This window comes from Suillus fuscotomentosus, assembly GCF_016647785.1.
Source record: "Suillus fuscotomentosus strain FC203 chromosome Unknown F5891scaffold_14, whole genome shotgun sequence".
In the NCBI taxonomy this organism is placed as follows: domain Eukaryota; kingdom Fungi; phylum Basidiomycota; class Agaricomycetes; order Boletales; family Suillaceae; genus Suillus; species Suillus fuscotomentosus.
Window position 1 is genome coordinate 173994 of NW_024539526.1, and position 25895 is coordinate 199888.

At 48.3% G+C, this 25895-nt stretch overlaps 7 protein-coding genes across 7 annotated transcripts; 2 read left to right on the forward strand and 5 right to left on the reverse strand.

The window, feature by feature from the left end:
* Positions 1-1710: 1710 nt before the first annotated feature.
* Positions 1711-2748, forward strand: F5891DRAFT_947872 (GTP-binding protein; the record flags this gene model as incomplete). The annotated part of the gene is made up of 6 exons (XM_041374769.1): positions 1711-1854; positions 1907-1939; positions 1988-2160; positions 2213-2295; positions 2356-2553; positions 2606-2748. The coding sequence occupies 6 exons, from the start codon at positions 1711-1713 to the stop codon at positions 2746-2748; spliced, it is 774 nt and encodes a 257-aa protein (XP_041228610.1).
* Positions 2749-5466: 2718 nt separating this feature from the next.
* Positions 5467-6641, reverse strand: F5891DRAFT_1020075 (uncharacterized protein). The gene is made up of 4 exons (XM_041361112.1): positions 6578-6641; positions 6304-6532; positions 5972-6247; positions 5467-5919 (listed from the first exon to the last, which is right to left on the reverse strand). Exons 2-4 carry the CDS (start codon positions 6478-6480, stop codon positions 5758-5760), a joined length of 615 nt encoding a protein of 204 aa, XP_041228611.1. The 5' UTR covers positions 6481-6532; positions 6578-6641; the 3' UTR covers positions 5467-5757.
* A 414-nt stretch (positions 6642-7055) lies between these two features.
* F5891DRAFT_113136 (uncharacterized protein) lies at positions 7056-9152 on the reverse strand. Its single transcript, XM_041364657.1, has 4 exons — positions 8888-9152; positions 7883-8838; positions 7197-7828; positions 7056-7137 (listed from the first exon to the last, which is right to left on the reverse strand). The coding sequence occupies exons 1-3, from the start codon at positions 8922-8924 to the stop codon at positions 7256-7258; spliced, it is 1566 nt and encodes a 521-aa protein (XP_041228612.1). The 5' UTR covers positions 8925-9152; the 3' UTR covers positions 7056-7137; positions 7197-7255.
* A 5816-nt stretch (positions 9153-14968) lies between these two features.
* F5891DRAFT_1020100 (WD40 repeat-like protein) lies at positions 14969-16495 on the reverse strand. Its single transcript, XM_041361113.1, has 8 exons — positions 16422-16495; positions 16267-16364; positions 16083-16213; positions 15949-16031; positions 15643-15897; positions 15434-15590; positions 15122-15365; positions 14969-15053 (listed from the first exon to the last, which is right to left on the reverse strand). Exons 1-8 carry the CDS (start codon positions 16426-16428, stop codon positions 15036-15038), a joined length of 993 nt encoding a protein of 330 aa, XP_041228613.1. The 5' UTR covers positions 16429-16495; the 3' UTR covers positions 14969-15035.
* Positions 16496-17811: 1316 nt separating this feature from the next.
* Positions 17812-18244, forward strand: F5891DRAFT_1185689 (uncharacterized protein; the record flags this gene model as incomplete). Its single annotated transcript, XM_041366581.1, has 3 exons — positions 17812-17901; positions 17950-18009; positions 18065-18244. 3 exons carry the CDS (start codon positions 17812-17814, stop codon positions 18242-18244), a joined length of 330 nt encoding a protein of 109 aa, XP_041228614.1.
* Positions 18245-21608: 3364 nt separating this feature from the next.
* Positions 21609-21946, reverse strand: F5891DRAFT_910962 (uncharacterized protein; the record flags this gene model as incomplete). Its single annotated transcript, XM_041373621.1, has 2 exons — positions 21609-21875; positions 21926-21946. Coding segments are annotated over 2 exons (288 nt in total), but the record flags the coding sequence as incomplete, so codon positions are not given.
* A 673-nt stretch (positions 21947-22619) lies between these two features.
* Positions 22620-25461, reverse strand: F5891DRAFT_1142446 (amino acid transporter; the record flags this gene model as incomplete). The annotated part of the gene is made up of 17 exons (XM_041364927.1): positions 22620-22956; positions 23018-23156; positions 23211-23277; positions 23335-23379; positions 23432-23483; positions 23531-23629; positions 23690-23799; positions 23851-23878; positions 23931-23945; positions 23997-24006; positions 24061-24161; positions 24217-24396; positions 24449-24589; positions 24642-24703; positions 24755-24816; positions 24923-25265; positions 25314-25461. The coding sequence occupies 17 exons, from the start codon at positions 25459-25461 to the stop codon at positions 22933-22935; spliced, it is 1626 nt and encodes a 541-aa protein (XP_041228616.1). The 3' UTR covers positions 22620-22932.
* Between the last annotated feature and the right edge of the window lie 434 nt (positions 25462-25895).

Genomic DNA, 25895 nt, shown 5'->3' on the forward strand with positions numbered 1-25895 from the left:
AACATGTGTTAGGGTCGAGTACTTGAAAGTTACATGGTCTCAGAAAATGTCTCTCGCCAACTCCTTCCTGCTCGGCGTCTAATTGGTGAACGGAAATCATTGCCAATGCATATTTCAGCAAATTCTATATCCGTTCTCGACTCGCTGAAATCGATGTTGATACCTGTTGGATATATTCAGCGGGGCTACATGATGACAAGAATTGAGTGACCAAAAATGCGGCACGAAAGGGAAGTTGTAGCATTAGCCATGCTGATGTGATCTACCGGGAAGAGTTCGGCTCTGAGCACCTCGTTGATTATAAGATAGAAAACACGGTATAACCTTGCGATAAGCGATAAGAGAATACCGCAAGTTACGAGCTGTCCTGGGGCCTTCGGTTCCCAATGCCCATGTGGAGCATAACATAATGACGAGACCTCGAAAACTTAAACTTGGTCGCACCACACATCGGGGTGAACGATATTTAAAAGAGGTTTATATGTTGTACAAAATGTGAAGACAATATTTAATATTTAAACTAACATAAAGATGGGTGCACGACTTCAAATTTTGGTGGTGTTTTGTGTGTAATCCAAAATATCAAATATTCACAACCATATTCCCACAGACAATATGTCAACAAACATAAGAAATATAGTCAGATTTTTCATGTCTGCTTCAACTTAAAGTTCAATTTCCATGTAAAACTTTGGAGAAAACTTGAAGTTTTACAGATGACATGACATTAAAACTCGATTTAAATGTCAAGCTTTGGCAAAACTTCAAGTTTTCTCCAAAGTTTTATGTAAGAATCAAACTTTAAATTGAAGCAGACATGGAAAATCTGATTATATTTATTATATTTGTTGACATATTGTCTGTGGGAATATGCTTGTGAATATTTGATATTTTGGATGACACACAAAACACCACCAAAATTTGAAGTCGTGCACCCATCTTTATGTCAGTTTAAATATTAAATATTGTCTTCACATTTTGTACAACATATAAACCTCTTTTAAATATCGTTCACCCCGATGTGCCAGCAACTTGTTTCTGCTGCTCAATAACGCCAACGATCATTCGTCTACACGAAAGGCGTCACCTAAACTCAACGTTCTTCATTTCCCATCTTTTTGCGGCAATCCTTCTTAAGTGGTTAGAGTGACGAATTTCTTTGTATTGCTAAATCACATTCTGCTTTGAATAAACTTTCCGTCATTTTCCTGGTGCGACTGGGCAAAAGCAGGAAGTGGCAGGAGGGCCTCGGCTTTGGCGTGGGGGTCGAAAACAGCGCGACGTTTCAAGGCTTCATGAAATTGGGTCGGGGGTTAGTTCAACTTAGTTGTGGTAACCTGGTAGGGTAGCGGGAGACTGCAGGCTGGGCGTGGTGGGCAGTAATAGACGCGCGATGGGTGCCACTACTTGACCTTATGGTGCTAGAGGTCTTGACCTCTGCTGTAAGTGAGGTGACGCCCGTTTGCTGTTTTCAGGAGCTTGAGGGAGCCAAAGTACTTCGGAAGGGTACGATTTTGGCCTAGTGAGTGTACGAGATGTGACTAATTTCAAATAGGGATGCCTCATGGTACACAGCAAGCCCATTGCCCATTGCCCCACTGATTCTACTATTCTAGATAGGCTTCGGGTTGCGCATTTGCCGGGTTCACACACTGCAATGATTATAAGGCTACACAAACGCTTCTCCTTCAGTCACATTTACCTTCCCCAATGGATTCTTCAAAGATAAGAGAGAAAATCGGTCGCTTTCGAATCCTCGTCATAGGAAGAGCGAACGCAGGAAAAACCACCATCCTGCAGAGAATTTGCAACACACAAGACAAACCAAAAATATACGACAGCGCTGGGGAAGAGGTAGGCCCATCACATTGTTAGTGGGAGGATGGCAGTGACCCATCGACATCAGATCGATCTCACAGTTCTAACGGCATCCAAAGAGGTATTAAGGTGTCCTCTTACTTGATGACATGAACTGATGTGTTCTCAGCGTGGAGAGCACGAAATTGAAAACGAAATGGTGTTTGAAAGTAACCCGGGCTTTGTGTTTCACGATTCACGCGGTTTCGAGGCCGGCGGCAAAGACGAATTCGACAAGGTCAAAGCTTTCATCACTGACCGTTTGACACAAGCCAAAATCGCAAAACGACTCCATGTTATCTGGTAATTGCAACTGATCAATCAAGACAAGCGCTATCTCACGGTTTCAACTTAGGTTTTGTATCCCAATGGACGAGGCTTGCAGGTCGTTCACTGCAGGCGAAGAAAAGTTTTTCACCGAATGCGACACTGCAAGCAGTAAGCTTTGCATCCCACCCTCATCGACGTTCGACTGATGCGCAGAATCACAATCCTCAGTACCAGTGATCGTATTATTTACAAAGTTTGATGCGCTATATGGCGTCGAATTTCGAAAGCTGATGAATACAGGAACTTCGCGGAAAGACGCTAAACAACAGGCCCCGAAATGCGCCGAGGAAACATTCGCACTTGGTCCACAGTTGAGGTTTCTCCAGGGTGTCCGGTGGCCTCCAAAATGCCACGTATGCCTTCCAAGTAAGCCGGTTTATGGCCTAGTTGCGATACACGATGATCATTGTTCCATCAGATATGAACAAAGATGATGCAGATTGCAGCGCACTGATCAAACAGACGGCTGCAGCTTTGGATGACGAAGCACTCGAGCAATTATTCGTCTCCACCCAGCAGACCAATCTAGAGATCTGCATGAAATATGCGATTCAGAGGTAACTATCCATGGTTTCATTTACATGTCACAAGCGATAGCGACTGATATTGTCCAGAACACTCCCAAAACATCTCAAGTCCACAGAAACAACAACATCCGAGAGTCATCAGAAGATGATAATGATGTTAAGCTGCTGGTTTCCGCATATTTGGGTAAGATTATTGGAAAATTCAAAAGTTGCTCTAATTTACATTGGGCGTTGACTTACAGCCAGTACGTCTGTCAATCCTTATTCAAAAGCCGTGCTGATCCAAGTCGTTGCCCGCCGTTCGCAGGAAGTGAGTGTGTCGATCCTCGTTCGAGCAACAGCCGTGCTGATCCAAGTCGTTGCCCGCCGTTCGCAGGAAGTGAGTGTGTCGATCCTCGTTCGAGCAACAGCCGTGCTGATCCAAGTCGTTGCCCGCCGTTCGCAGTACGTGAGTGTGTCGATCCTCGTTCGAGCAACAGCCGTGCTGATCCAAGTCGTTGCCCGCCGTTCGCAGAGAGTGAGTGTGTCGATCCTCGTTCGAGCAACAGCCGTGCTGATCCAAGTCGTTGCCCGCCGTTCGCAGGAAGTGAGTGTGTCGATCCTCGTTCGAGCAACAGCCGTGCTGATCCAAGTCGTTGCCCGCCGTTCGCAGGAAGTGAGTGTGTCGATCCTCGTTCGAGCAACAGCCGTGCTGATCCAAGTCGTTGCCCGCCGTTCGCAGAGAGTGAGTGTGTCGATCCTCGTTCGAGCAACAGCCGTGCTGATCCAAGTCGTTGCCCGCCGTTCGCAGTTCGTGAGTGTGTCGATCCTCGTTCGAGCAACAGCCGTGCTGATCCAAGTCGTTGCCCGCCGTTCGCAGGAAGTGAGTGTGTCGATCCTCGTTCGAGCAACAGCCGTGCTGATCCAAGTCGTTGCCCGCCGTTCGCAGTTGGTGAGTGTGTCGATCCTCGTTCGAGCAGCAGCCGCGCTGATACATCAATAGGAAACATTTAACGACCATGACTGTGTAGAGATACAGTCCAAGTTACTCCCTGTGGTATGTCCAGTTGCTCACAGATTGCACATATTTTCATGTGGCGAATTTGCCAGGCCCCTGGCTTATCATCCCTGGACAACTTTGTTCAGCTCATTTCAGGTGAACTTTGAGGCTACGCCGGGGTTAACCTGCTTATGATTGACCACTTAGCTGTTGTCATTATTTTCGAACGCTCTTTCTACATATACGACGAGCGGCGCAATCTTCAGGACAAGCGGCAGTCTGGTCCCTCTTTTCATGTCGCTCTGGAGCAGTACATACTATCTCTGCATGCAGCTGCTGTCAGGAAATGTGCGAGCGATGCTGTCCAGGCTTATAAAAAGGCTGTGGCTACTGCTCTGAAGGAGAATGCAGAAGTGGAGTTGATCGAGGACGTTCTTAAAATTGCTTTAGATCATCGCCTGTGTATGTTTCACCGTCATGTTGTGGCAGTGATCCCGCTGATCTGCTCGTCTTCAGCAAGACCTTGACGCTAGGCAATGCCACGCGATGTGGATGGTGCTCCGAAGTGGAGCTCAGTGACGTGTCTAGCAGTCGATGTACGTTTCTTGAGTGGTCCATTGAGGTAGTTTCAGGAGGTGGAACTGTATGAAATGCTTGTATGATCAGACAATATGGTGCTTTTTACGGCATGGTGTGCGTGTTTGAAGCATGTGGGTCACCCTCAGCTGAGATGGTGGTGAGATTTACTGGGTTTGATGTATCTCCAGAGTCTTTTTGGTCCGATCCAAATACATCGGGTTCGGGTACGTTCTATGTACCATTCTGCTCCACAGCCTATCTCGACTTGCGCTAATATTTTTAAACGCAATACTGTTTTGTCCATCCTTGGCACCACTTGGAAGAAGTACCAAAGGCCTTTCAGAGCAGGTTTCGTTGTAGGTAGTAACCTGCCTGAAAGCTCGCCTCCACAGGCCCCAGGGAGGCTTCCCCTTACATCCTATTCAGAACTGAGCTACCCACTAACAAGATCGGGCGTGCAACTCATATTGAATTTAGTAGCTTGTTATAGTATACTCAAGAACAAATTTAATCTAGCCAAGCCGTGCCGTATCATGAAGTCCATATCATCTTGAGAAACCTAACAAGTATACAGGCCTCTACTATGGAAATAGAAGCGAATAACTACACCATATGGCCATGACTCAGTACTCAGTACCCAACCCATGTCACTGCAATATACTGGTTTGTCGACATTCTACACCGAATTAGCTGAAATCCCCCTTCCTGTGTCCACTGATTTCATTGGTGATAGTTGAGTTGCGATGAAGGTGTCGACGAGACCATTACTCTGTGCGAATGCAGTTACATGTGTCTGCAGGAGGCCTATAAATTTGTCTCGTTACCGAGTGTAGCTCGACCCTCTTGCTGTAGAGAATTTTAGGCTGGCATCGTGGCATCCCACTCAAGGCTTTCCATATCGCATGGAAATCACTTTGAACTGGGTTGCTGAAGCTGAGAGTCATCAACATGACTCTGCCCTTGAGTATGCTCGGAACTTTTCGACGACCATGTGGTGACGCGATCGTCAATCATTTCACGGCGCGAGGCTGCGACTGTTTTTGGCGGTGCATGCTCACCGCCAGTAGATGTAGCGTCATGTGCCACATGTCATGGAAATCTACGACAGGCAGTCGAGTTCATAGAACAGGGCAGTGGTCGCTAGCCTCTCGGCTCAAGACTCTAGTCGAAGACTTCGAGTCAGCCAATCCGAAACTGGCGGACAATTATTTGGGTGAGTTTCTAATGCCGCCTAGAGTTCTGCAACCGTTACCGACAGAGCTGCTGCTGATCGGGCAGCAACAGAGCACAGCGTATAGGAGACTTACAAGGCAATGTCCGTACAAACATGCGCACCCGTTGAAGTCGGTTGCTTCGTCCATCCTGGATGGCAGCTTTGACTTGTAGTCCATCCGTGCACCCCCCGCGAGAAAGTCGCAAAAAAAAGATACATATTCACAGCTAGGCTGAAGAAATCCAATGACATCAACGAAACTGTATCTGTCACTAAAGCGTAAGGCTATAGTCATATTCGGTCTGCGCACTCTGTGCAATCCAAAGCACAACCGCCGACAGCATCAACGCCACGTTCTGCGAAACGTTCGCATAGCCGTAGTAAGTATACTGCTCTGGGTAGTCCATCATGATGTATTTCAGCACGAGAAGAGACTAGAAGGGATATTGAACATCGGATAACAAAAAAAAAGACATCGAGGCTTACCACGCTCCCCGCCAGTCCGCCAGCCATGAAAGCAAATCCGATGAAAAGGAAAAGGCGTGCCCTCCATACAGCGTTAGAGTCTCCATAATCATCCCCTCTAATCCTATCCTTGTCGATCAAGTTGATGATGACCATGCCAAGGAGCGAGCAGATACCCGGCACCCAATCAGCGAACTGCACATGCACGGGAGGCGGGATTTGGGGTTCATCATAAGGCGGGTGAGCATGCGCAGACAAGATGGCAGCATCGAGGAAAGTCCAGTTTGCAAGCGCGAACTGCGGAAAGGACATGCAGTTAGCGTCAGCAAGGGAGATACAAGAAGCGCACGGACCAAAGCGCCCGCGAGGTAAATGCCAATAGTCCGGCGATGCTTTCCCAAGTTCAAGTTGAGGTCTGGAAATGGGTTTAGACACACCCTGCGGGGGTCATAGTCTGAGCGAGGGAGAGACATCATGGGGTGATGGGGACAAGTTTGCTGTTGCGCTGCCTGCTGGTCACAGGCGGTCATCGGATGCGTGGGAAATCACTTGTAGGACACACATATTCGATCAGTGTTGGAAACGCGCATCATATATTCGATTCTTATTCAAATGTTCTTGCTATAGCAGCGCCGTATCGACGCTCCTCAACTAAGTGGACAGTGAATGGAGTCTGCCATGTAGATCTTAGTGTTTGGTATTTCACCGACCCTTTGTATATTTTAGGGTTAGGGTCAAAACGTTTCTGACTCGGAGGAAACCGTCTCCGTGGACACCTCATGTATGCACCATGCACTACCTTGACCTCTCCGCAAAAGCTCCAGAGTGAAACGTTCATGAGATTCACTCGTCTACTCTTCCTTCCTACCACAGTAACGACATCGCATTCTAAAAGCTTTCATTCACCACACGTCAACGGTACTGGTCTCCAAAGACTGCATGAAATCTGCTGTGCAACTCGGTAGGTACAACCGTAATAATCTTTAAAGTTACAACAACGGGGTATCTTCGTGAAGTGCGAGGCAGTGTGAATGGGGGTACGTAAATCGTCAAAAGTGGGGCATACTGAGTGAGGGGGATGTGGTAGCGCACGAAGGGTATTGTGCGTGGAACGATGTGAGTATGCACATAAAACCTATGTATAATTACAGCTAATTCAACAACATTGTATCCACAAAAACCAAGATCTAGCACGGAGGAAAAGGTGAGCGCGGTGGATGTGGATGTGATGAAGGGATGATTTTACAGGTGTCCTATGAAATAAAAGTCCAAGACCGATGACGCCCGCATACATCGGTTAAGAGATCAGAATCCGGCAGGTGCCACAAGCATGTTTTCAAAGTTGAACAGCTGCTCAAACGTGTCGTGCCCTTGCGCCTCGAGTGGATATTGGTGCACCTCCATCGACGATGCGTCAAAGGAGCCAGGCGCAAAGTCAATGTTGAATGCCGACGGGTGCTGGCTCATGGACGCCAACTCTCCTCCGCATCCTGGCATACCGAGCTGAATTGGAGGAATAGCACTCAAGTCAAACTCGTCTCCAGCAAGAAGGTCACTGTGACTTTCCCATGCGCCCTGTCCTTCCCAAGAATACTCGGGATACCCGAAGTGCACGTTATCCAGAGGGGATCCAGACATGGGCGAGTCTAGTTCTCCATCATTCATGCAGGACGCTAGATCCTCATGGTACGAGAATGAGGGAGGCATGCAGTTTATGGGCGTATATGGGCCGGAATGCGGGCCGGATGAAGCGGACGCTATTGACGATACTGGAGAAACCATTTGTTGACTGGCTTGCAGCATGGACATGTCGGTGGAAATCGACAGAGGATGAGGCGCAGAGGGGTTCTCGAACATCCCATGGTAGAATCCATTGGCCTTGGGAGCGGTTGTCAGCCCGAACTCGAACTCGGACGTTAATCGGGTACTCACATCAACGCCCGACATATAGGCGTTAGGGTGCGAAAATTGCTGTTGGGGTAAGAAATCAAACTGCGACGCTGATGAGTTCATTCCATGGTCTGGATGCGACGCGCGGCGGCTGATCATTGGCAACAGTGACGGCGATGTCGGACACGAAGGCATGTAGACCGTCGGGACTTGGATTGTCTGCCGAGCAGGTGGGGGAGTAGGAGCGGACGCAGAACGGCCATGCTTCATCACCGTCGGGGGTGACAATGGAAGCACAAACGAGATGCTGCTCTCACAATCCGTCTCGTGTTCAAACTCGCCTCGCTTGCTCTTCTTCCCCTTCTTATCCTTCGACCGCTGGGGGCGATATACGTAATTTGGGTACATCTGCTCGTGCTCCTTCTTCTTTTCCTTCGCCTGCTCCTCCCAGTAGAGACGCTCCTCTGCAGAAAGCGCTTTCCACTGCTGGCTGATTGTTTTTGACAGATCCGCCTGTCTCTGCTTCTTGGTTGGGGCATCAGCGTATGCTGCTGATACTGCCTCTTCTTGAGCTTGTTGTCGCTCCTCACAGCACTTCCTGCGGAAGAGGATGAAAGCATTTTCAGGGCGCTTGATGTAGTCCTCATCACCCTTTCTTGGTCTACGCTCGATGTCGCTGCATATCGACGACTTGCGGCGTTTGTGCGATGATGGAGATCCAGGGCCAGAAGATAAGGTGAATGATGATGTCGAGGAGAAGACCGACGTCGATCCTTGTGAAGTGGACGATGAAGGGGAAAGAGGAGAAAGAGTGCGAACGAGCGTGGGGTGTGAAGGGGTGAGCGTGAGCTTCCGGAGATCTGGCTCAAATGGAGAATTAGCAGGCGACGAGTAAGGACAGGTTTCGCTTTTATCAATAGGGAAAGTGAAGGCGCGCGGCGTCGGAGAAATAATAGCCAGGGTAGGCGGTTGAATGGCGTCTGTAATCACCTCAAGTGCTGATAGAGGTGAGTGGTTAGGATTGAAATGTTGGATAGAAGGGCTTACATTGAGAAGGGGTATCGTGTGTGCGGAAGGCAGGCATGATTGTTCTGTGTCGAACAATGGCTGCCACGGTGAGTGGATGGGGGGAAATAATGGGAAGGAAGAAGGAGGATGGGTTATTGATGCTTGAATAATAGGTTTCGCTGAGGCGGGGCACGCGGCTACTGAACTGATTTCTTTGTCACACAGCGCGCTATCGAGCAAACAATTGGGCGAGTGGGGCACACAAAGCGAATACAATACGGACCGCCCGTTATATACCATGATCAAATCATCCATCGAAAAGTTCCGTATGAACTTAAATCGTCCATCCGTTTGAAGGAGGACGCTTTGACTGGATTGGGATACTTTCATTTCGCGGTACTCCGAATTTGGGGGAAACAATGAGAGGGAAGCATCTCTCCGCTTATGCAATCGACCCTCAGGCTGAGACAGAATCACATCCATTTCATAGCCAAACACCGCATAAACAGATTTCTTATTGTCTTTTCGCCGAATGTGCTGGCTTCCTCGGCCGGCGATATCCCCCCACAGGTTATCTAATCACAGATTATTGACCCCGTTTTTTTTCCCTCCCCCTTATCGTACTGACTCGGTCGTATACCCACGAAGAATTCCTTCCAATCACCTCACCCTCCGCCGACGGTTCCGTCCCATTGGATCTCGTCGCACTATGCACAGACCACTCAAAGGTGTTCTGAGGCTACGTCTGACTGATCGCGAGTATGACCCTTGTCATTTTCACATGTTCCAGAGCTATTCTCGGACCGTCGTCTTCCTCGACGTTAAAGATTCCATTTTAAGTATATGTGACCCGTGCCATGCTCGATTGGGCAAGTTATGAAGATTGACTCGACTTCATATTTCGAGGGAAAGGAAGGTGCAGCTGGATTCTACGGAGACCTGCGTGGTGGCGATACATTCGTCACATCTCGCTTTGGCGTAGGCGCTATACTAGAGCGAACATTAGATCCTATTCGTTATTTCCGCTCCACCGAACATACCGCACCACGTCCTCCCGCTCACCTGAGTTTGCACAGCAAGGGCTTTAACCTCCAACTTGTTCACCGCCGAACAGTAAGGATCATGTCATTTACCCCATGTTGATGTACGTTACGGTATCCCAGTACTACTCGCTTTAGAGCCCCGCGCGGTCGTACAACTATCATTTATGACGGCCTTCAGAAAGGGAATACATGTACCCTCCCGTAACACGTGTAGTCCGCTTCGCCAATGACTCGGTTACAATGTATCGAATATTCTGGGAATATTTTCAACTTGTAGGTGGATGTGCGAGGGAACCCCTCCCGCCCAACGCAGCCCAATTCCGCTTTTGGCCCCTTAAGACCGACCACGTGTATACACCAATGCTTCTTTGTGCACTCTTCACCGCGGATATAATCACACATATTGTCAGTGAGTCAGTACTCGGCGGGACAAAGTCATCCCATAGTGAAAACGTGTTGTTCTACCAAGTTGCGAGTTGGACCCTGCACCGCGCACCAGGCAGAAGATCCCAGTTTCCCCGCAATCTCAAGTGCGTCATATTACTCGATCGGTTTAGAATGCCGTACGTACTGTTCCTAGGGTTACACCGCCCACTGCAGGCACTTGCTGTGCTCAGTGGGGTCGGAGACTTGTAACACGGATCACAACTTGGAAATGTACAGTTGACGTACCTCTTCGGAGCATATCCACCCTCCAAATCCTTGTTAACCATCCTCGGACTTGGAGGGTCGCTGAACCATCGTCGGCAAAAGTGCGGCTCATCCCATTACCGGTTATGCCAGTCTTTCGGAATATCGGTTAGGGCGGTCTGAGAACATATATCATATCAGAAAACCCTCATGTCATCCTCCCGCTTCAATTCAGTGTCGGGACGAAACCCGGAGAAAATACAAATGTTGGCACTGACGTGACGGTCGCGGAATCAAATGTCTTGCGCAGCGGAGTCAAGTCTAAATTACTCTTCGTATAAACAATGAACGAAGCATGTGCCAGCCGTGAGGCTGAGGATGAACTTTCACGCCTTTTTCGATAAGGAATGATTATCTAGACTTTTCATCCAATACACCAAGATGGGATTTATTATTCAGTCGGGGATGGGACGACGACAAAGCGGTCATATCAAGCAATCTAAATCACGGTCAAGGACAAGGCGAAGAGATGACCCGCGGGCGACGAAAAGGTCTGAGGCCCTAGCCCGATATCGACAGCATTCGAACTGCAAAAGTTTGTGGCGTATCTGATTACATACTAATCCTCGACGTAGCAGCGAAGGCCACCCGCGCTAGCAGCTACGCTTGTAGCCGACGTAGATACCAACACGAGGCAGCCATGAGGCAAAGTCTGATCAGAAGATACCAATAGCGTGTGCATCCAGCATCCATTTCCTGTTCTTCAGTGGAGCCCCCTCTCATTGCCAGCTCTCTTTGCAGACCAAAAAAAGGGGACAATGGCAAAGACGCACGCAATCGATTGATCTGACGACTGGTGCCAACGAAGCAAGCTAATCACGGGCGTAGATCATGCATGCATGTATGCGGATATAAAGGGACCATGCGTGCCTTCGCCCGCCTCGTGCCCGGTGACGGGCATATCGGGGAAATATTGGTACGTGCAATGGAATCTCCCCGGCTGATCGTGGTAACCCCTGGAGGTACCTGAGAAGGCCAGGACAAATGTTTGTGCAGTCGAGGACGTCGAGTCAAAGCGCAGACACCGTGTGAATAATTAGCGTATGACCGTGAACAATACCTCAGTCAATGAGCCATTTCAACATTTGATCATGATCACGCCACAGCACTCCACAACCTAATCCTGCTACAAATGTCCTCAATTAATTCTGATTTGTTATCTTTACCAAGATAACCGCAAGACTCACGAGTCATATCCAGCGAACAATGGCACATTATCTCTTCATCACACATTCTGAGCAAAGTGAGAGAGAAGCGCAGGACAATGAGCGATTCAATGCTGGAAGTTGGAAATACGTGCATCCGGGGCTTAGAAGGGCCATGAGTCGGCGATAGCTAGGAGAGATGGCAGTGGCTGCTGATGGCAACATCGAATTTTGACTCTGAGGAGTGAGATGAGATTAATGAGGATTAGCACCTTCTCTTTCGGGGGCGCGTATTGTGACTCGATATCAAAGAGGGGTTTTCCTTTGTTCCCGTTTCGCTATTCCACGGAGACTGGGTAGATTATTGCCGGGGTGAGCATACTCCCCCTTTGGATATGACAATGGATCCAGCACACGTTCGTATCCAGAGAGGGGCGCAATAGGAAGCTAGTCCGAGTCACCTGTTATGACATCACAGAAAGTGGTCAGTCTAGGGGCATAAACTCCTCAATCATTCATGCCGCCGGTAAAGAATGAGGATTAATCACCGAATGGCGGACATATGTGGGCAACCATCACCGAGTATTGATGTGTGACGGAGCAGGCAGTGTCGCACTCGAGGCAGATATGCCAATTGCAGTGAATAATGTCAGATCTTTCAAAGATCGATTGGGTGCAACATGGTACGACGTGTCAGTGTTTCAATTGAAGATACAACTCAGAGTGATATGGCACAACGTACCGCGTCCACAGGGATCAGAGGCGGTCAAATTTAGACAAGCTAGAAGGAGGCTTGTCTGACAGAGGATAATGAATATGAAAGTGGTATGAGTCAGAAGACCTACGTTGTGACCGGCTGGAACATGCTCGCTAGTGCTACGCATTTTGAAAATTCGCCACATAATCAAAGGGGGACAGAACGTTAACAGATCATGACGCCACATCCTAACAAGGCGGCCAGGTGGACTCGGCTCGGAATCATCACAAGGTCAGGTAAGGCCGACGTGATCCGATCCGTGACTCCGTAAAGTTGCACCCAATACATTGCCGACCAATGGAAGACGTCTGCGGAGGTGTAATACTCGCAAAAGCGGCTGCTTCAAAGGCTCAAGCGCTCATCAGTGCCCGATCTGTTCCAATCAGCGCTGTGAATGAGAATGATGGCATTCTGAGGGTTATTAGCTTGGGATTACGAGCTGAACGGAACTCCATTAGATGACTAAGCCGACTGGCACACGTATGCTGAGATTAAATATTTGCTGTTTGTCTGCTAGCCTAACCATTCATGAACCTATTTCTTGCATTCTCGCCACTAGACCTGTGAAATGTTCCTATATATCTTCCAAGACAGGCCTGATTACTACGATCATGCGTCCAGACTCAAAGCTACCCAATGATTACGGTGTCCACGGAGGCTTCTTCAGACCAGAACTTGTTCTGAAATCAATCACTGCATTTTCTATTGGCCGAACAATTCCAGCGATCGCTCATTGGTCGAGAAAACACTATGGACGCTTTGGAGCCTGGCCGACCACTTCTCGAAGCATAACGTAACTCGCCGGTCATAGGATGCGAACAGTTCTATGTATAGCGTACGACTCACCCTCTTACGCGTCTCGATATTCTGTACTTGATTCAATCGGCATCGGCAGTGCACATATACGAGATTGACAACCGTGGTGGGCTACGCGTTTTTTTCCACGACGAACACCTCATCAGAACATCAAAACACGACATCGGGCTCAACTTTACTGCTGTCCGATCTACATATTCCCAACGCAACCTGCGATGCGTCCGGCTTTCATCGGTACTGAAGCAAATGATAACTGTTATCACCAAGAGCGACCATCTCGAAACCAGACAGAGCCCAGCAAGTTGGTTGATGGAGCAGCCGAGGCCTATTTCGTTTTCATAAACGTCCATTAATGGACATTCAAAGGGAGCACCATAACGAGTTAGCGCGGCGAAGTTCTAGCCGGTCGCGAAAACACGTGTAACATCGCCGCCTTCTTTATGTTATGAGGATGGCGGCCTCTTCTCACTATCCCTCACCGAGGATCGCGGTGACTAGGTGTTTCCCGGGCTGTCGTTTACGGTTCCGAATGGCTTTGTAGGCGTCTACAGGTCGAATATGACACATGCAGTGGCATGCGCGCTATCTTTCTGACGCGATCCAGGGGAATTCGGACGGCTCGTATCGACTTCTTACTGATGATAGTCGCTTTCACCAGGCGAAATGTGATCACCCGCAAGCTGGAATACTATTGGCCGCGACAGTCCGCAACTCTCATATGGTGTCATAAATATTAAAATAGACAAACGATGGTTGCCGCGGATTACTTGCTCATCTGTTTTAATTGTATTCAGGTGGCTGACAATGTTTCAAGAATCGGGCTGATAGTGGTTTGCAAACGAGATATTTGACCAACGTAAATTTCCGTCTGCTATTTGGATTTTTGCCTGAATCACAAGGCAGATATCGAATTCTTGGACGCAGTTCACAAATGGCTAGTTATTTCACGAGTCGTTCCATATGTCCAAGTATCACGACAACCCGCCAGGGGTGGAGAAATCTAGATCAACGGAACCACCTGGAAGAAGGGAAGGGAAGAGATCGATAAGGTTTGATTTTGAGAGTCCGATCCTTCATTGATGGGTACCACAATGTCGGGTCACAATAACTTGAAACGGAGACCGAGGGGCACATGATTAGCGCCCAAGACCAGCCAAGCCGTATTGTCAGTTTGTTATGATCTTCGAGAGAGACGGCGGTGCTCGGTGTTTGGTTGCTAGGGTATATCATGATCCTTGCATTCTAAGATGACGGATCTGCAGTATCATGATGCGAGTATGTCTCCTGTAATAGTCAGCTGTTCTCGGTCTGAGCAACACATTAGATGGTTGACAGCCGAGGGCCTAGAACAAACTGAACAGTGCATTCTGGCAAGTTGAGGTTTCCTCGAACTAGAAGGCATCAGGTAGCACTAATGTAAGAACGCCAGCTTACCCGAGTTTCCCATAATCAGTACATATACTGTCGCTGACACCGCTAAGCTCTACCTTTTGGTGTAAAGTTATGCGCAGGTGGCAGTCTAACCACTTACAACTAAGCTCGAGAAGGAAATCTGATCAAATAAGCATCCAGCTCGTCGATGGCCTGCTTTGCACTGCGCTGTGTACATTGCAGGTATCAGGCTTGCTAACTTACGTTCACGTGGTTGAACCATGCTGGCGGGCTGAAGTTGTGTGGGGCAAATTTCATTAGCACAAAAATGTAATACATCATGGCGTTCAATAGTGTTCTCTCCATTAGCCAGCTGCCCTAGGCTGTACAAGAAAAGAGATCATCAATTCGTATACGGACGAAAAAATCAAGCAAGAAAGAAATCACGCACCTTGACCTCATCGCCAACCTTGCGCACCCAGACTGCTCTGACCGTACCGCCTTCTTTTTTCAAACCTTCCTCCCCCTCATCCCATGTATAACTGACACCCACTGCTAGACGTGTGCCGTCGCAGTTGAACGCGATGCTGGGGATCGCAGAGGCATATTTCGGGTACTGTCTAAGGCGTTTTTTGACCTTATGGTCCCAGATGGAGACGGTGCCGTCTGACCCTGCAGATGCGAATGTATTATGTCTGATCGCATGGTATGAGTCATCAGGGTAAGTTGATTAATTACGGCAAATGAACGAGAAGACACATACACTGGATGAAATGCGAGTGCATTGACCGGCCAGACGTGATCCACATCTTCGATATTTTGTCTGTGACACTTGAACGCATATTTCTTATCCTGGATTTCTGGACTTGGGTCAAAGTACTCCACGCCGATACGGCCTTCCACGGAGCCGATCGCATAACCTAACATAAAGCACGTTACCCCTGAACACGAAAGCAATAAATATAGACTCACCCTGTCCATCAGCCATGCATGCTAAACTTCTCGTCATGAATTTCAAACTGCTCTCTCTTGTCTGCGCGGGCTCGGACATTCGCCGTACGTCATATATGTGGAACAAGCGCGAGGCCATGGAGACGACGAGCGTATTGTTCACTACGTCCATGTGGTAAACGCGTTCGGGAAGCGTATGATTCGATACTTCTGCTTTTGGTGCGCGGGGATCCCAGAAACGAAGGGATTGGTCCCATGAGCCCGAGATGAGCGTATCTTTTAGGTAATAGTTAGAAAAGAATCAGAGAAATATAGGGATAGACGCACTGATTTCACGTGCGTAGGAGAGCGCAGAGACCGAGTTGGAATGTTGACCCAGAGAAGTCACCCTTTCTGTTGTGAGATCAAGCCTGTAAGAAACGTCAACATCTTTCTCAAGGAAATAAGATGGGGATACACACTCCCGCACTCCAGTATCCAAGCATCCGCTGTAGGCATGGGTCGAGTCGCCGAACAGGCAGGAAAGGACGGCTGCGCGATGGTCAAATTTGGCTTTTTGTTCGTTCGTGGCTACATCATAAAACCGTACAGTCTGATAATGTGTGGTTAAATCTTGGCAGACGAAAAAGACAGATGAAAGCTCACAGTGTCCCAAGCAGATACCAGGAGATGATCAGGGTTTGTCGGGGAGAAGCGTACCTGGGATACGCTGTCGAACGGAGGTGATGAGAGTTCCACTTGATCTACATATGTCCTCAGTTGGCATGGATACACATTTTCGGGGGGAAATATGGACTTACCAGCCATGTACAGAGATACTAGAGCAAACGCTGAGACTGCAAAGAAACTAAGTTATGCGCGCAAAGACACAGCCACTGCGTGCACAGGCGTGGTCACGTGAAGACAGTTCGTACATTCAGCTCAAACCGTCCGATTGACACAAAGCCTCACAAAGCACTATATCCGCCTCACATCTGTTCGTGTCCAAGGGCCCAACGTTCCAGGGCCAAATTCCACCTATATGATTTAATATCTCGCATGCTACGATCAGCAGGGTTTCCAGGGCGCTCACTGGCACTAGTACTCAGGCTGCGTGCGTTGAAGCAAATATTGCCTCGAGGCTTGGGTCAAGGGTGGGTGGCCTGTTATTTAAACGACATGGGGTCCACCCACTTCTCACCGAGACTCCCCTCCATAAGCACTCACAATTCATTGACATATTCGAGGCCATTTCCTCTTGCAGCAATTCGCACATCCCAAGAAGCAATTGCTAGTCAAGGCTCGTAGCTATCTGGCCCAGTGGCCCTGCAGGCAAGGGATATCAGCATCACTTACACTATTGCTAAATGGTTCCACGACGTGAGAGAGAGGGTTGGTTCATTTATTGTTTCGACCCTCATCGAGAAGCCCACTGCTGTCATGAAAAGGTTTTTTCCACCATCGCGCACGACCTGGCTGATTTCCATCCTCCGGAGATGAGGAGAGCATTGGCGGGTGCAGTTCAGAACGACCGTATACTTAAGAGCACAGTGGATGTTACCCGGCAGTGGCGGAGCCTTCTGACGGAGGGAAGCTTTCAGCGTCAAATTCAGGGTCCGTCATGGTCGTGATAGATGCATTGGACCAGACACCTTCTCCGTATTCTTGCTGGTAACCTGGCTGTTTCTCAAATTACGGACCTTCCAAAAACAATTGTACCATTGTTACTTCTTGCCCGCTTCGCAACATCAATGACGAACTCGGCATATCGACGGATGTCTATGGAAGACATTTCATCAGAAGTTGGGGAGATTACATATTGAGGGGACTGGAGGGGCTATCGCATTTGGGGGACAGGGAATTTGCAGCCCTAGCTAATGAAGCTGATGGCCTGTTCCAATGAGCCCATCTTGCTTGTGAATTCGTCATAGATCGCTTCCTGGTGTATTACTTTGACCTTGTAGTGCCCCGCGATCCTGTCGATCGCAGCATGCTGCTATGCGATATGTATAACCTCATTCTGACAGAATTCATCCTGCTCCTGTCGATTTTGGCCTGCGCACATACGAACAATAATTTTTGACGCGAAGCTCGCAGAAGGAAGTAAAATTGTTTTTTGACAATGAACGACATCTCTTCTGGATCGAATCGCTTGGCCTTATCAACGCGCACGCACGGTGGCGCATTTGACGACCTTCCGTTCATCCCCTAATGGTTCAAGGTGAGCACATCGCATCTGTACGTATCAGTCTTGTGCGCGGTGCTTTTGACGACCCAGCCATGCAGGAGCTAGTTGCAAAGGTGACTGTATGTTGTATATACTTGCGTCATAACGCTAATATATCACAGGACTTCCAATATCCTGCTCCAATTCATATCAAGTGGTCTTTCAGTGCGGTAAGGATGAAGGTGACGCGACAGACGTGGCCTACCTTCACTTATGTTCTTACATGACTCCGCTCAGGTTTGTTCCTTGACCCAAATTCTCGTAGCCCCGCCGCATCATATTCAACAACCTACCATTTGGTCGGAATATCGAACCTACGGGCATGGCACTGTACTGAAGCTCGATGCGCTAAACCATGGGAAGGAGGACACAGTCACCTGGAATCCAGTTGATGTGGCAGTGGACAAACCATCTTAGAGATGCCTCCTTGTCATCACGATGTTTAGGCAGCAATGTACCAATACGAATAAACAATCAGATTCCTGCATTCGCGGAATAGGCGAGCACGTAACTGAACAGTACATCTGCATCAACAATTGCACAAACAAAAATAGCACTTTATACGACAAAAGAGGTCATTGAATAGAACGTCATGTGGCTGTAGAAATTTGGAAAGTCCAGCAAACAAATATAACATCGTGACTTCCTCCAGATCCTGGGATCAAGTACTTTTGCTGAAGGTCACGGGTCTCCGGCGAATGTCCATATGCGTTTCTGAGTGATAGACGAATCTTCGCTGACCAACTCGTTCATAGTACGCTCAGAAAAGTCAGGCCCAGACGCAAGGTCACTCAATAAGCTCGTGAGAAGGCTCAGATCTGCGAAAGTTGTCCCGCTAGAGCAGCATGTTCGATCGTGAGAGGAATATGATCAACGATAGAAGGCGAGTCCTTGAGGCCTTGTATTGGATATCAATATTGTTTCAGTTGCGATACTTATTCCCTTCCAGTTGTATTGCTCCATCCCTTCCTCTGGTCCCAGGACGCTAGCACAACACGCAAATACTGTGATAATCAAGGACCGACAACTCCTTGACTGCTAACCAACTTCTCAAGCATATCGCTGGCAGCAGTCCTCAGCTCTTTCACAACAACGGCGACACTCTCACCCTCTCCCTGCTGTGAATCTCGCATCTCTAGTGCATTAAGAACATGATCCACATATACGATGAAGGGCCTGAGATCCAATTCCTTAGCAGTGTGCATGTACCTCTTCGTGCCTTCCACAAGGACGGGAAGGAACTCGAAACAGTGTATGTCGTCGACGATATGGGGGGCATAGAACCATGCATTGCTGATCGTGTCCCACCACTGCTGCCCTGTAATAGAATTGAGGATTTCAACCGACGACTGTTCAGGTGCGATCCGGAGGAGGATGCCAGCGAGGTAAAATGCATGTAGACTGAGACTGTAGCGCTGTGCAGCAATGCTAATGCATCGATCTATATGGTGATCCTCAACCAAATGGGGGTGCCAGTAGAATTCCTCGCGAGGGCAAAGAGCAGTTTGAGATAGCACAAGTCGCGCTTATCATGGAAGAAGCGGTCAGGATCATCATCGGAGAGTGTTACGCCTGGTTGTGGACAAACTGCAGTCAGGATAGCGGGGGAGAACTCTGTCAAGATCATGTCCCGCAGTCCTGCATTATCAATGGCATCGATCGAGACCATTTCTTCTCGGGCATGGTGGGCAAGGCGAAGAGCAGCATGACGTAAGTGTGCAGGCATGTGACTACCCATGCAGGCGATGAGGCTCTTGAAGAACTGATGCCGTTTAGCAGGGCTGCAGCGTACTTTTATGACAACCAGGAGTAAAAGGATGTCGAATACTGCTTCCTGGTCGTCGAGATCCAAGTACTCGAGGTAGTTGACCAGCCAGTCGAAGTCTTCTGGCGAATGGGAATCCCCTGTCCAAACATACTGGGATTCCACAAGTTGGCAGGGTCTCGAGATACTCTGGCAGCAGTGAGCGTGAAGCGCAGTACATTTTTCAGGACGCCCAACAGTTCCCAGGGAGGATTTTTTTCGAATGATCTCACTCGTGAGTAAATCTTCCTGCACATGTCCAGGTTCCGCATGGCGAGGAATGAAGAATTATAGTAATGTTTGGCAGACTCGAGCACAAGACAAATGGCTTTAATGAGGTTGAATTCCCTATATGTTGTACCTGTGCTATCGTCACTGAGATCACCTCCATAACGTGTCCAGAGAGTAATTTGGAACTGCTCCAAAAGGGTATTCGCAAATCGAGGCAGGGCAGAACTACACAATATCTTCGTTAGCCATAGCAGAAGCACCAAATGAGTCGATGGCACCTTTTATCAATCCGAATTAAGTCCTTCTTGTCAAACTGAACCCCAGCCATGACGCAAGCAAGAAGAGCGCAATTGGCTATGATTTGATTCGATGGAGAGGATGGAGATGATAGCAGTTTTGATATCACCTCTATGGCGAATATTTCCACTTCTTCATTCGCTCGCCCAGTGACAAAGTGGTAAGGAAGAGCATGTGACAGCCACTCCGCCACAGAGTCAGGACAATCATACAACGGAAACCACAGAAATATGCTATCTTCATCTTGCAGAGGACAAAGATTCTTAGTCGTGTTAAGCACCATCATGTCGGTTCGATCCATGTCCCTCAGAGTCATCCGGTCAAACGTGTCATAATCTCTTTCCCTGAAACCAAGAAGTTCGCCACGGGCAGGATGTGACTGAAGAACGCGGCCACAGTATAAATGACTCATAGCCATTAAACAAGCTGAGGCCTTTTCCTCCAACGACGGCATAATTTGTCCATGGAAGCCGACGCAGCTCATATAAATATCATACAGCTGATGCAGTATGCCTGAGACGTCGAGATCTAGGGGCCATTCGACCTGCGGAACAAGGCTGGCGGCGGCAAGAAATACTTCAGGATCCGTAGATGTCTCGAGCAGCCACTTGACGCTAGGTGCTTCCAGATTGCTGGTAGGTATGTCAGGAACGGCGAAGGTGTGGTCTTTGCCCGACGAAACATCTAATGTCGCTCCAAGCAATTGTGCTTCTGAGTCCACGACCTTTGTGGAAAAGCGCAGGACAAAATGCAGCCAGCTATGAAGACTAGTGATTAACTGCTGGAGAGATCGCTGTGCGAATGCGCCGATCACACATACAGGGCCTGAGGAGTGAAATGAGCATTGGGTATCTTTGTGATAGTAGATGGATCGTCACCTCTAAATACCGCAGACAATCGGGTCCATCCTGGCCTGAAAATGTCAAGCAATCGTTCCAGCACGCCTAATATGGAACGGTCAAAACCTGTCCACATGGAAGAACACTCAACTCACCGTGCAGCGACTTTGTGAGCTGCTGGAAATAACTGGAGGTTCGTTTGAATACCAGGCATAGAACCCCTACCATGTTGATTCAGACGGGGAACGACCACTAGAATTTAGTAAAATTGATCTTACTGTCAATGCGCAACATGCGCAACATCGTCGATGTTGGTGTCTGAAACGGGACAAGCAGGAGATATCAAACATGCCATCACCGTCAGGGAATAGAACAGAAATCCAAAGACTGTCGTTGCGATGATGACCCAAGCGATGCTCAGCTGGTTGTGCCACATATTGGCACCAAGGGCAATTCCAAATAAAAGAAGGGAGATCTGAAGCAAGACCGGAAAGGATTGCACGACAGCATCAAAATACCATGTGACGAGACCGTCGAACTTCTCTTGCCTGCGCTTGCCTCGTTCCTCCTCCGAGCCGCGGCCATACCTGTTCGACTTATAGTACACGAGCCACTGCTTGCCTAGTACGGCCCCGAATGCAGCGAGCAAGCTCATGGACAAGCTTGCGTATGCGACCAACTGGATCCTCACAGCAGACGCAGATGGCGACCACGTAGATGCTGGGTCTGCGGGAGCGGTGCCTGCCTCAGCGAGGTTGCCGAGTCCGATCTGCACGAGTTGCTTCAAAAGATAATTCGTAGTGTCGCTGGGGTCGGGACTGAGATTGGACTCCATCGCGACGATGAAACCCGTGCTGACAGCCGAGAAAAGACCAGACTGATCAAACATCAGTCTCAATGCGCCGAAGATAAGAACGCTAAACTTACGAAGATCAAGACAATGTCCATGAAGCTGCAACTTACTCTTCGATGGGTCCTACAGCGTCAATTTGCGGGGGAGGCTGCTCATCGTTGTGAGTGAGCTGATCCTCGGTGTCGTCGATGCCTGATGCTTGTGACATGAAGTTATACCTATATTAGATCCCAAGTAAAGCTAGCGGAATTGGGAAGGGTCTGAAGTGCACAGACAGAGCAGTGTGGTGCACAGCCGCGCAAGTCGGTTGGGCGGCTACGACCATGATGAACACGTGCTTGCCACGAGCGTTGACGCCGAGAGTGCTTGTGAGCGCTACCAGTCGCGACTAGTCTCCCTTACTTACTAACATGATGGTGATGGATCGTGGCTAAGTTGGACTCGGTCTTTATGCGATATAGTAATGTTTGTTGCGTCGATCAAGCTGTGCGCAGTGCGCACGTGCAACTGCACGATCATGATAGACTTTTGAATAAACTGCAAACTTGAATTTTATCATGCCCAAATTTGAAACCACCATAATTACTAAAAAGCAGTTTTTCCAAAGGCTCTGTTAACGAATACACTTCTCCCAGTGGCTTCTCGCAAGGGATTTGAATGCCACATAACACTGCAAGGCGACGACCCTGTATTTCGGTGCCTCCATGCCACCTTTGTAGTCACTGGCGACCTCGCATTTCAACACCTCAGTCCTAATTGACGGATATTGACAGGAAATGACTGCATCGCTCAACGCTTTGGTGACGGGCACCAAGTAGAAGGTGGGGCGCGTCCCAACTATGGTGATGCAAGGCATGGTCATCATGATGGCATCAAGCCCTCTCTTGCCGCTTGTGATTGTTGAGCTGGTAGGCCGCAATGGCTCCTGGAATCATACGTGCTTCGACATTTGAGCGACCTATCTGCGTCTTGTACTAGTATACGGTAGTATGATACCGCATACTTAAACCGTGCATTACATGAACACCACACCAACAACAGACCGACTTCAACTTATCAGCACTTTCAATCAATCCTCAAATCAGTCGATTTTTTTATTCGAAAACTTTGAAGTAAGTTCCGTGAGCAAAACCACCAAACATAGAATCAAAAACACAAACACTCACCACAGTGACAACAGTCCCATCGTCCAACGTCTCCTTCCGCGGTACGAGAGCATACCCAAATACCTTGGGCAGAACGATTCGCCATACAACCCAGTACAGCCCGCCTGCTAATATGATGGAGATCCCGACCAGGCAGTACCTAGAGAATAAGTGAGGAATAAGAATAAGGGAAGCGCTGCTGAAGGAAGCGTACAGGTAATATGGTAATGGTGGGGTGTCGCCAACGCCGTTGGCTGGTCTCAGGAAGGGAGCGATGAGGACTATGCACAGGTTTGGTTAGAGAAAGAAAGTGTTGAAGCCGCAGATGGGCGACTCACGGAAGGCAGAAGCAGCCAAGAAGAATACGGCGAGAGGCCACCATACTGCATCATATGCATTAATGTACCAAACAGAAAGAGTGACATATTTGCTCACCTTTGAATGGCCGAACAGCATCTGGCTTCTTCCATCTCAGATAGAACAGACCCTGGCGACATCAAGAAGTAAGAAGCAATCAAGAGTCGAAAGACTTACGATGACAATAAATAAATTGATAATCTGCTGTGGGTATCCTTCGATATCCAAAATGAAGGGGAAAGCAATGTTTGGGGGAGGCGCGATGATAGTAATTGCCTAGAAAATCATTCTCAAATCAATATCATGGATACCGTGCAGTTCCATGGTAGCACTTACAGAAGGTATCAAGTGGATGATCAATCCCGGAAGCGGGGACTTCCCCGTGGGCCAATTTGAAGCCCAGAATTTATTTCCGAATGGTATGGGTATCCCTTCCTTTGCAAGCTCTGTGATCGAAGTATAAGCTATGTAGGACTACGATATTTGGTATGACGGACCCTGGTTTACTCGTGCCGCAGCAAAAGTCTAAATGAAAAGTTCTTGTGCCAATACATTTCAATAGCATCCCTCAACTTACCACAGTAACAACGTTCTATGGCCCACCATCAGACAGAGATCATGATATAAAATAAATAAGACTCACTCCAAGAGCACTGTCATAATAACAATAAATCAGGAAACCCTCGAAGCCAGGATGTCGAACTCACCTGAGAGCAATGAAAACTGCCAGCGCACGCTCCGCAGCAGGACCAAAGACATTTCCGAAAAACAAAGAGGTAACAGCAACACCAGACTCGTCGATCTCCGTCTATTGATACCATTCAGTATGTCATTCGTGATGCGCACACAAAACAAGTTCTTACCTTGGTTGCAGCCGCGAAGTAAGCTACATTTGCAAGCAAGTACAAAACGGCGCATATACCAAGACCGAGTGGGCCTGCGATCTTGAGCGTCCTCACCGGATCACGGACGTTGTTCATCACGTAGTTCACGCTAGACCATCCCCCGTATGCGATCAGGACTTTGAAGGTGGCGGTAGCATACTGTGAAGACCATAGTCAGTAGATGGACATCTAGGAATATCGTTAAATGCACGTTGTTGCTGCTCGTGGAGCTCCCCACGAACGCGTTTCTGAAATTATAGTGCGGGTCCGCGACGCTGGTTTTTCCAGAGAAGACTACCCAGCCTGTGATCACGACGAACATCAGAATTGCGATCTTGAATATCGAAAGCAGCTAAAATGAAGATCAAGTTGAATATGATGGTGTAAAAATGAAAGTTTCATACGTCCATTATCAGCACGCCGGTCTTTGGAGCCAATCCGTGTATAAGAATTACGAAGAATATGACTAAAGGCCATGTAAATGACCGCAACATGCCGGTTGTGTAGGAGATCATACCCCCAAGTGCAATAGCACGTTCATTCCAGCGATCCACGGTTTGATCAGCGGCAACCAAGATGCTACATCATATCAGCCGAGCCTTTTCATTAAGATCCAAAATGCGCACTGGCTGGCAAAAACCTTAAATAAGCAGTTAAGTTTTAACACCGAATATCTATGCGAAACAAGAAATCACTGACAATACAACTGCTTGGAGTGAATCCAAGTAATATAGAGTTGACAGCAAATACTGCGGTGGCGAGGTACTTGGGCTTTTTGTAGACGGCCTCAAGGTATACTTTCTCTCCACCACTGCGAGGGAACATGGTGCCGAACTCGAGCCATATGAAGAGGCCACAGAAGCTAAGCAAGAACCCAAGGACCCAGAGCACGAGGGAGGCGCCAACTGACCCCACGCTGGAGAGGATAGAGGATGGTGTTGAGAATATACCGGTGCCGATGATCCGTCCAACGATAAGGAGAGTGCAAGATGTTACACCAAGGTGACGACCGAGGCCTCCAGCGGTATCTGAATGACGTCAGATGAGCAAGTTGAAAAGATAGCTAGCAACCTCACATTCTTCAAAGGTCAGTTCTCCAGGACTAAGCTCAGGATCGTCGTCTGGTTCCTTTTGAATCCTCTGATCCTTTTCGCTGGACTGTGACTCAAAAGCACAGTCCTGTTCCTGTTTCTTGCTTAACCGCGACCACCAGGTAGTAGACATTCCTGTAGATGAAGGAGGGAAATAGTGAACACGAGATATCAGCACCTTGAAGGCAGATACTTTAAGGGTGCTCGATATGTGCGCAATAAGTGCACATGTTGTAAACACCATGATGTGGACCAGTGGTGATCTCCAATTGAATTCCTAATTTCAAAATCGGGAGGAAGAGAAAGAATAGGAAATAAATAAATCTTACTACGTACATAGCAGCACATAACGCGTCCTAATGTGATAATGTGTTCTCGCAACAGGGTCCTTTTTTGCTGGCTAAATCCTCGCCATCGGCGTCTCCACGAAATTTGAGTAGATACTATCACCATCCTGAGTTAAGGTGCTCGAAAATTGCGCAATAGGTTCACATGTGGTGAACACTATGACACCGTGGACCAGTGGTGAGGCCTTGAGGCACTATACCGTACAGAAGACAAGTCGAA

Coding starts and splice junctions, on each gene's coding strand:
- F5891DRAFT_1020100 (XM_041361113.1), bottom strand. Junction 15,591..15,642: donor ATGCATGGCTGATGGACAGG/GTGAGTCTATAT, acceptor GCTTTATGTTAG/GTTATGCGATCGGCTCCGTG. Junction 15,366..15,433: donor GCACTCGCATTTCATCCAGT/GTATGTGTCTTC, acceptor CCATGCGATCAG/ACATAATACATTCGCATCTG.
- F5891DRAFT_113136 (XM_041364657.1), bottom strand. CDS start 8,924: ATGCCTGCCTTCCGCACACACGATACCCCTTCTCAAT. Junction 8,839..8,887: donor ACACGATACCCCTTCTCAAT/GTAAGCCCTTCT, acceptor CACCTCTATCAG/CACTTGAGGTGATTACAGAC. Junction 7,829..7,882: donor CCTATATGTCGGGCGTTGAT/GTGAGTACCCGA, acceptor ACCGCTCCCAAG/GCCAATGGATTCTACCATGG.
- F5891DRAFT_1020075 (XM_041361112.1), bottom strand. CDS start 6,480: ATGACCGCCTGTGACCAGCAGGCAGCGCAACAGCAAACTTGTCCCCAT. Junction 6,248..6,303: donor TTTACCTCGCGGGCGCTTTG/GTCCGTGCGCTT, acceptor TCCTTTCCGCAG/TTCGCGCTTGCAAACTGGAC. Junction 5,920..5,971: donor GCGGACTGGCGGGGAGCGTG/GTAAGCCTCGAT, acceptor TATCCCTTCTAG/TCTCTTCTCGTGCTGAAATA.